Here is a 9,881-nt window from a genome sequence, read left to right on the forward strand (position 1 = left end):
GGTGTTATGATTTTTGTTGCTCTCTCCACCCAATCACTCTTGTTAATCTCATTAGGAATCCGCTCTAATGAAATGCTCACTATGTTCATGCTATTTTCCGCTACACACAAGTTACTAGGCCATTAAATGTTACACGTAGCGGAGAGCAACCCTTTTGCATTGTGGAGATTACCTTGATGTTGTCTTCACAGCTGAAGAATAAGTGAAGAACATCTTCATCTGAGACACTTCCCATCACAAACTCCACCTTTAAGTGCTCTAAGACCACTCCAAATTCCTTGGGTTGCCTTGATTCAAAGTTCAAAACCCCCCCCGCCCCCCCTTCCTTCCGGCTGTAAAATTTGTTGCGCACCACCTCGCGACTCTCTCTCTCTCTCACACACACACACACACACACACACACACACACACACACACAGAAGGCAAGGGCTTCCATGGCTGATGAGACCCGTTTTGAGCCCACAGGAACAAAACAAGCAAGATATGGAGAGGACATAGCAGACGGCAATGGACGTTGTGTCCTTGCTAAAATCTTGTGGAAAGACAAAGGATTTGCACAGAGGTATCAGAGCACATGCCTCTTTACTGAAGAGAGCATTACTTGAAAGGAGATCCTATGTTGCCAACGCTCTCCTCGTCATGTATGTGAAGTGTGGAGCATTGCATGAAGCTGAGGTTCTGCTTGCAGAAATTCCTATTCGCTCGGTCGTCTCGTGGACAGCGCTCATTGGCGGATATGCCCAAGTCGGGAAAGCAGAAGAAGCTTTTAACTTGTTGGAGCGCATGCATGCTGAGGGCATTTCCCCTAATGCAGTGACTTATATTTGCATTTTGAAAGCATGTGCTAGCTTAGGAGCAGACAAGGGGGAGAGCATACATGATGAGATTACAAGACAGGGGTTGCTTACAGATAACCCTATTCTTGGCAATGCTCTAGTGCATATGTATGCGAAATGTGGAGCTCCTCAGAAAGCACAAGAGGTCCTTGATGAGATGCATTTTCAGGACGTCATCTCTTGGACTGCAGTGATCGCAGGATATGCACAAGACAGCCAATGCAAGGAGGCTATAAAATGTTTCGAACGTATGCAGGAGGAGGGTATTTCACCAAATAACGTCACCTTCCTTTGCATCTTGAAAGCTTATAGTGGCTTGGGAGCAGCAGACAAGGGGGAAGCAATTCATTACGAGGTAGCTAGACTAGGTTTATTGGGAAAGGATGTCCAACTTGGCAGTGCTTTGGTGGACATGTATGCCAAATGTGGTGCACTTGCAAAAGCACGACAAACGCTTGAGGAGCATTGTGTGCAGGATGTTGCCTCTTGGACCGCCCTCATCAATGGATATGTCGAACACGGCCAAAGTCAGGAGGCCTTAGAGTGTTTTGACAGGATGCAAGAAAAAGGTGTACAGCCAAATTCGGTGACGTATACTTGCATCTTAAATGCCTGTGGCAGCTTAGGGGAAGTTGACAGAGGGGAAGAAATACATGGTCGGATTGCTAGGCAGGGCTTATTAAAAAATAATTTTGTGCTTGGTAGTGCATTATTGGACATGTATGCCAAGTGCGGTGCTCTCGCAAAGGCACGAGAAGTATTTGAAGAGCTTCCAATGCAGGACGTCGTATCTTGGACTTCGCTCATAACAGGATATGCTCAGGTGAACGAAGACCAACAAGCTTTTGACTGTTTCATACGGATGAAGGATGAGGGTATAATCCCAAATTCAATGACCTTAGCTTGCATCCTAAAAGCTTGTGGAAGTTTAGGGGCAATCAGCGAGGGGCAACGACTTCATGATGAGATTACGCGACAAGGGCTATTAAGAGAAGATAGAGTACTTGGAAGTGCTTTGGTGGGCATGTATGTGAAATGCGGCATGCTTTCAAAAGCGAGAAAAGTGCTCGAGGAGGTCCCAATTCGGGATGTGGTTCCTTGGACTGCTCTTATTGCAGGATATTTTCAGCATGGCCAGAGTCAGGAAGCTTTTGATTCTTTTGAAGCGATGCAAAAGCAGGGACTCTCTCCAAATGATTTTGCACTTTGTTGCATGATCAGTCTGTGCAGTCACTTAGGCCTAATAGATGAAGGGCAGGTATATTTTGCAGAAGTCAACACAAGATATGAGGTTTTACCAAACTTGGTACATTATACTTGCATGGTTGATCTATTTGGACGATCTGGGCACCTCGACAAGGCGGCAGCGCTGATCCAAAAGATGCCCTTTTGTGACAACAGTACAGTGTGGCACACCCTGCTTGGTGCTTGTCAGAGATGGAAAGATGTGAATGTTGGACGTTGGGCCTTTGAACAAGCAGTGCAAGTTGATAAAAATGATGTTGCAGCATATGTTCTCATGGCAAATATATATGCAGCTGTTGGAATGCAAGAGGAGGCAGCTAGTTTGAAAGCTATGGGATTGGAAATCAAAGCAAAGAATTATGGAAGAGGTTGGTTTGACACATGCAGTGGTTCCAACTCACTTGCAGCAAGTGATATGGAGCGCATAGCAAGTGAATCTGTGAGCACGATTTCAGAAGGTACCACTCAAGAAATTGGTATGAATTTGGAGTCTGAAAGCATGGCTTATTCCAGAGACAACATTTTTGCACATTGTGAGTGAAAAGAATATACATGTACCAACCTTACTTTCATCAAATTCCTTGAACTGGAAAGGTTTGACTACGGTTCTGCCTTTTCTTTCCTGGGAGCATAGCTTCTTCATATTTGTATGGAAAATTTACCCTACTTTGATACCTGTGTGGTATTTATTGTATGATATGTGTATGACATTATAAAACATACGTATCATGCTTTATCCAAAAGGTGTTGACAAAGGGTCACAATCCTCCGTTTGTTGGGCACAGGGGCATAAAGGCGACTCTTAAAAGTAGTCTATGTTCAGCCTTGGTCAATAGCCAGCAGCGTGCAAAAGTGTTTCAAGCAGTGGTTAGAACATTTTTGTACTGGAAACCATATATAGCCGTCACATGTTTAGTTGGTCGGCATTGGCTGTCAGATTAACGTGATACACTATTCATGATGAAAGAGAGAGCTTAATTAGATTGGATGCATAAAGATTTACAATGAGCCTCTATATAGGCATAAAGGTACAGACATTCTCTTGACATATAGGCTTACAACAAGGCTTATATGTGGCCTCTCATGGCTAGCTTATGGCCTATGCTGTACACACCTGTCTACATGTAAGAGGAGGTTCACATAAGGAGGTCGAAGCTGATCTAGGATATCTTCAGCAGCGCATCGGACCTCTAAAATGACAGAAGTATATGTTATCGAAGCTAACAAGTTCTGGGCTTCTTTTAATGGTGTTCTGCAGTGCCAGGCAAAGGTGACGCATGGCTGTATTTTAGACAGTGCAGATGGAGGGCTGAACGAAATGCAAGGTCAAGTATGAAATCTACATTATGCTGTTTGAACTAGTTATGTTCATGAACGAAGTTGCATAGTCTGCACAAACAGATTTGTGCTACGTTTCGCAATCCAAAGGATCATGAATGCAACACCTGTGGAACTTCCTTGAATCATATTTCCTTCTGGGATGGTTGGTTTCATTTGTGTTGTGAAAAGTGCTCTATTTCTGGTCTCATTCGTTACTCTCTTACACAAGAAGATTTAGAAATTTTCTCATGTAGGAAAACAGAGTCTTTTCTAGTGTTTTTCATATAATGCATAACATCATGAGCTTCTGCTCGAGAGGCACCACATACCTAGCTAGGTATGCGGTGTCTCCCTCACAGAAGCTCGTGATGCTGAGGTAAATCACAATGTGGGAATTATTGTGAGAGATTATCCAAAACTTCTTGTGTTACACATATGCACTTTATTTATTTGATATTCAGCACTTCATCACACAGTGAAAGACGATGTGCGCATCATTTAATCCTTACCAGCATCCTTTCTAAATGTTGAGCCTTTCGCAAGGGTACCCATCTCATGATGCCAGGTTCACGATGAGACTGAAAACTAAGATGGATTTCTCATGTGATTGAAGGCCTTTTTCTCTCATAAATTATGAATATCTCCTGCTTTTTTGGTCGTCTCAGGCTACCTATCATAAGAAGGAGACACTTCAACTGCTCAAACAGCATAAGGTATTTATTGTATTCTACATATGCGGACTCCCAATCAGCCAACAAGGACTTAGCTAATGCAATTTTGGCGGTTTTGGCTGTCAATTGAATTCCAGGTGTTCAAATTTGTTAAATCCATTCAAGATCTTGATGAGGCCCTTGTCAAGAGAACACGGACTGAAACTTCGTCCATTGTACTGCATTTTGCAGCAACTAGTTTATTTTGGGAGGCATGCAATTGAAGGGAGAGCTTTGCATCTGTCATTGTTCTTGATAGGTTTGAAAAAGACACAATTGCATTCACAGGCTGTCTTACTGACTCCTCACAAGAAGATTTAGAAATTTTCTCATGTAGGAAAACAGTCTTTTCCAGTGTTTTTCATACAATGCATAACATCATGAGCTTCTGCTCGAGAGGCACCGCATACCTAGCTAGGTACGATTGGGGTAGCGGACCATTGGCCCCCCACCGGGCCGGCGGTCCCCTGCCCCCAATCGTACCAAGCTAGGTATGCGGTCCCTCCTTCACAGAAGCTCGTGATGTTGAGGTAAGTCACAATGTGGGAATTATTGTGAGAGATTATCCAAAACTTCTTGTGTCAGTGCAAGAGGTTGAGGAGCTGCATGAAATGGGCTGCCAAGTGGAGCACCCGAAGGAAGAAGAGATTGAGAGGAAGGGTAAGGAGGCTTCTTAGAGGTTTGCCTTTAGCTCCACATGAAACCTGCTTGCTTTTGAAGCTGGCTTTGGTTTATTCAGCATTAACCAAAATCTACATAGCAGGGGATATCCTTCTTAGGAATGCGATTATGCTTTCATTGGGATATGCTTTTCCAATGTGTATTAGCAGAAGAAGGTAGAATTAGCTCCATAGAAGGACTGGAATATCCTGCAAAGCCCCAAGTTAAGGATGCATGAAGTGTCAGAGCCTTGGACCAAGGTACCCTTTATGTGATTATGCCTTACATACTTTAAATGGGTGCGCCTTACATGAGTATACCTAATGGCACAACACAATAAATGGAGGTAAAAATTTATTCATTGATTATTTCGAATTGTATTTATGAGATATCGGAATGCCCATAGCTCCCATGGTCTAATGGTTAAGTACATTGTTCATACACACGTGTGCCTCTACATTATCCTTTTGACTATTTTTGAAGAGCTTTGTATCCTCATATTGGTCTTGCTTTTGTTGGAGTTACACCACTTTGCTGCCTCACCCAGGGTTTGGTTGAAGGGGAGGAGCTGGGAGCACAACGGAAGAGGAATACACACACACATACACACACACACACACTCACACACACACCACCATAGCCACACGCAGGTTGGAGGGGAAGAGCCAACACGTACTGTGTGCCGCCTTTCTTTCTTCTCTATCTTGTGCACTAAGGTACAATACACATTGTACTTAGTGTTAGTGGTTCACACGTGTATAGTTTTACACTTAGGGTTAGTAGCAATTAGTGATGGGAGGTCGGCCACATGGCCATTAAACCTAACATGGGCATGCGTGTATGGGATAGTGTCCTCCTAGACTGGCGGCCCACATGCATTGGCATACCTAGGCTGCATAAGGTTCGGGCAAAGCACACTTTGGCCAGGTGGACCAGCCTAACATGGTCCTTCAAGCACCCACTTAGGGGCTACATTATTTGACACCCTAAGAGAGTTTTCTTCCACGACCGAGAAGAGGCACAACAAAACATACACAAGCAATCTTACGCAAACACATGCATCAAGTGGAAAAGAAAGATGCAGAGCAAGATGGAGAGAGAGAGAGAGAGAGAGAGAGAGAGAGAGAGAGAGAGGAATGGAACTCGTGTAATACGTGGTTTGCAATTTGTAAAGTGATGTTTGTGATAACACTATCACAGAGCTTGCATAAAACTAACCAACGTTTACTGAATGCTAAATGTAACATTTAATGGTCTAGTAACTTGTGTGTAGCGGAAAATAGCATGAACATAGTGAACATTTCATTAGAATAGATTCCTAATGAGAATAACAAGAGTGCTTGGGTAGAGAGAGCAACAAAAAGTATAACACCTAGTTAGATAGCATGAATAATACTTTAAAAGAGAGAAATTAAGCAATTGACAACAGTTGAGGACCGGATTTGCATGGAGCCGGTCCCCCCTCCAAAAGGCTTTGTATTATGGTTTCTCCCATCAAGAGAGTCATTTTACAATACAATTCTTTGTGTTCCTTCAATACTAGCTAGTGAAATGAAGATGGAAACTTCAAGCACTAAGCAAAACACTTATCAAACACAATATCAATTCCCTAAGACCTCACACACCTTCGCAGATGGTGAGAGCTAACGGGGTATGAGAGTAGATTGAGAGGAAGGAGTAGTCTTATGAGAAAGATGTACATCTCCTCACATAATCACTCATATTAGCATAGCTTAGATTAGTAATTAGCATGGTAGAGGAGATGAGCATGCATTGAAGCTTGGCTCTTGGTTGGATTTGCATCACAAAGCCAAGAGTTGTTGGTGTAGGCCTCCCTTCTCACAAGCTTGGAGTAGGTGATAAGCTTTTCATTAAAGCTTGAGAAGAGAGAGAGAGAGAGAGAGAGAGAGAGAGAGAGAGAGAGAGTGAGTCTTCTTACCTACACATGAGCTTCTGTGAGTGTGTGTGGATAATTACCTTTGAAAAATCAGCCCCCTCTCTCTCTTGGTCGACCCCTCTTGCTATTTGCTCTTGCTAGCACCTCATTGGACCTCTCCCAACTTAGCCAATGAAAGTTAAGTAGCATAAGTGATAGTCTTCTGACATGTGTCGCCGTTTTCCCTTTTGTGAGAGCTCTAGGTAATTAATTAATTCAACTAAACTCTCATTGGACCCCTTTGCCTCCTGACCAATAGGAATCAGGCAAGCCATTGAGCTGCTGAATGCTCATTGGACTCCTTGGTTGGGAGACTGTCCAATAGTCTTCTAGAGAGCTTAATTCCTATTGGTTCTTTTATTAAGTGTTTTTGAATTAATTAAACTAGATTTACTCTTGCTTAATTCTCATTGGTCCACCTGCATGCCATCCAATAGGATTTGAGTACACCTTGTGGGATGGCTTAGGGAGCTGACATGTGTCCCTTGTTTAAAGGGAGCTTGTGTGTGTGTGTGTGTGTGTGTGTGTGTGTGTGTGTGTGTGTATGTTTCTCTTTCATCCCCTACTTCTTGGGCTCGCCCCCTTCTTTGTAGGACTTTGGGAAGACGTTTTGGGACATACACAAAGCATCCAATTTCCTAAGCTTTTGACCATTGGACACAACTTTTGAATTTTGGAACCTTAGCATTTTGGAAGTCTTAATGGGCTGAACCCTTAGGTCTTTGGAGCCCATTGTTGCACATAGCTCTTTTGCAAATGGCCCCTCTTTTGGATCCCTATATTTCCTCCTTTGGATCCCTACCGTGGCCGGTCTGCCAACTTAACCAATATTCTAACTTTTTTCTCCCCTGGCACTTTCCCATATTAATGATCACTTCAACATGAGAAAATCATTAAGAAGAATTAGATATTAGTTATTATGACATTACCTCTCTCTTGAAATCATAGTCGTCCTCGACTATGGGGTAGAGAAGATAAAGCATATTCATTAGTCCTTTTTCTAGCGGATAGAGGATCCCTATGTTACCCTACGACATCGTTCCAGAATGGATGACTAGTCCATCTGGTGCTTGAGAACCTAAGCTGCCCGCAAGCATGTCTGCACATTAGTCCTATCAATCTTCCATAGTAGAGTGACAAGCTCTACTTGGTGTTTGGGAGAAGTCGTCTCCGCAAACTTGATCTAAGCATGCATACTACTTCATTTGTGCACAATAAAGAAAAAGAGAGTCTTATAAGGCAAAAACTTTGTTCATTTTTAACATTTGTACATTTGCTTACTCTTGGGAAGCATTGTAAGCATTGACAAGGTTTAGGTTATCCTTTACTTGCATGCCTTGCATCCATCTAGCATCTTCAAAAGGATAATTCTTAAACTTAATTAGATATCATCGTATAGTCTTACCGCCTCTTAGTACCTTGTCTTCATGTCGGAGGATGGACTCGTGCTGTAGCACCTCTTCTTGGTCCTCAATCTCCGGTCGGTCTTCAATAGTTGGTTCTGGAGGTGGCTCTCCTTTGTAAGGCTGTAATAGGCTCACATGAAAAGCATTGTGTATGAGCCAATGGCTGGGCAACTTGAGTTGATAGGCTATCTCATTGATTGGCCTAAGAATCTGGAAGGGACTATAGTACCTTTTTGCTAACTTAGCATAGTACTTTAAAGGCTTGGACTCTTCTGTGCTTGTCAGCAAGCCTTTTGCCTTTGCTGTGAGATAGAGATAGCATCCTTTATCTTTTGGAAAGATTCTTGCAGGTCTTGGCTATACTCATCTCCAACGAAGATCTTCCCGTGTACCTTAAGTAGCAAGGGACTTTTTGATCTTCCCTCAATCACCTCGAAAGGTGCTTTTCCCGTGGAAGTATGTATAGTGTTATTGTAGGCATACTCCACTAAGGGTAAGTACTTCTCCCATTGGGATCTTTGATATACTTCCGTTACATAGGCTTTTAGTAGATATAGAATTGTTAGGTTAGCTATTTCACTTTGGCCATCCGTTTGCGGGTGATAGGCCGAAGAGAAGTTTAGCCTTGTTCCTAAATTCTCAAAGAGACCCTTCTAGAAATTACTGGTCATTCTAGGATCTCTATCCGACACTATGGACATTGGCAAGCCATAGTACTTGAAGATTTGTGAAATGAAGAGGGTTGCCATTTGATGGACTTTGATAGTCTTTTTGACAGGTATAAAATGAGCTTGTTTACTGAACCTGTCTACTATCGTCCATATTCCCGTATACCCATGGATAGACTTAGGCAATCCAAAGAAAAAATCCATGGATATGCTCTCCCATGGTGAATTAGGGATTGACAAAGGTTGAAGCAATCCAGGTTGCTTCCCTCTATCAAACTTCGTCTATTGGCATACCACACATTTAGAAACATACTCTTGTATTTTTGCTTTCATGATAGGCCAATAGAAATATGTTTCAATCCCCTTTAGGGTACACTGAATCCCTCTATGCCCCGCATAAGGAGGAGCATGAGATTCATACATTACTTTCTCACGGAGTGAGTTAGTAACGCATAGTCTATTGCCATAGAGAAGATAACCATCTTGTAAAGTAAATGGTTCCTCTTTCTTCCCTAGTGCAAGGGCTGAAATCACATCTCTAAAATCGGGATCAATAGCAAACTCATCTATTAGAGAAGATAGATCATTGTGAGTTGCTATGAAACCGCATTCACTCTCGGCCGTCTTGAGAGCGCATCGGCTACTTGATTATGCTTGCCAGCAATGTGAGCAATATGAAAATGAAATTGCAAAAGGAAATTTGCCTACCTCATTTGTTTGTCGGAGAGCTTTGTCTGCGTCATGAAGTACTTAAGACTTTGGTGATCCGTTCGTAGAATGAAAGGAGTTCTCAATAAATAGTGCTTCCATGAGTCTAAGGCATGTAGAACTGTGAGGAGTTCCTTTTCATATATGCCTAGATCTTGCTCAACAGGGTTGAGCCTTCGACTTTCATAGCCTATGGCGTGCCCTTCTTGGAGAAAAACAACTCCAAGTCAATCACCACAAGCATCACATTGAACCTCAAATGGCTTTGAGAGATCCGGTAGTGTAAGCACAGGTTGAGAGATATGCTTTTTTTTAAGCTTTTCGAAAGCATTGTTCTCTTTGGCAGACCATGTCTACCTAACGTTTTTCTTTGTTAGGTCATGTAATGGTCT

At 42.6% G+C, this 9,881-nt stretch overlaps 1 protein-coding gene across 1 annotated transcript; it reads left to right on the plus strand.

The window, feature by feature from the left end:
• Nucleotides 1–316: 316 nt before the first annotated feature.
• LOC147419519 (pentatricopeptide repeat-containing protein At4g13650-like) lies at nucleotides 317–3,606 on the plus strand. Its single transcript, XM_086506202.1, has one exon. The coding sequence runs from the start codon at nucleotides 508–510 to the stop codon at nucleotides 2,620–2,622; it is 2,115 nt and encodes a 704-aa protein (XP_086362328.1). The 5' UTR covers nucleotides 317–507; the 3' UTR covers nucleotides 2,623–3,606.
• The last annotated feature ends 6,275 nt before the right edge of the window (nucleotides 3,607–9,881 follow it).

The sequence above is a fragment of the Adiantum capillus-veneris genome, chromosome 29 (genome assembly GCF_014529385.1).
Source record: "Adiantum capillus-veneris isolate H3 chromosome 29, ASM1452938v2, whole genome shotgun sequence".
In the NCBI taxonomy this organism is placed as follows: domain Eukaryota; kingdom Viridiplantae; phylum Streptophyta; class Polypodiopsida; order Polypodiales; family Pteridaceae; genus Adiantum; species Adiantum capillus-veneris.

Excerpts from the sequence above, each read along its gene's own strand:
- LOC147419519 (XM_086506202.1), top strand. The coding sequence starts at position 508 with ATGGACGTTGTGTCCTTGCTAAAATCTTGTGGAAAGACAAAGGATTTG.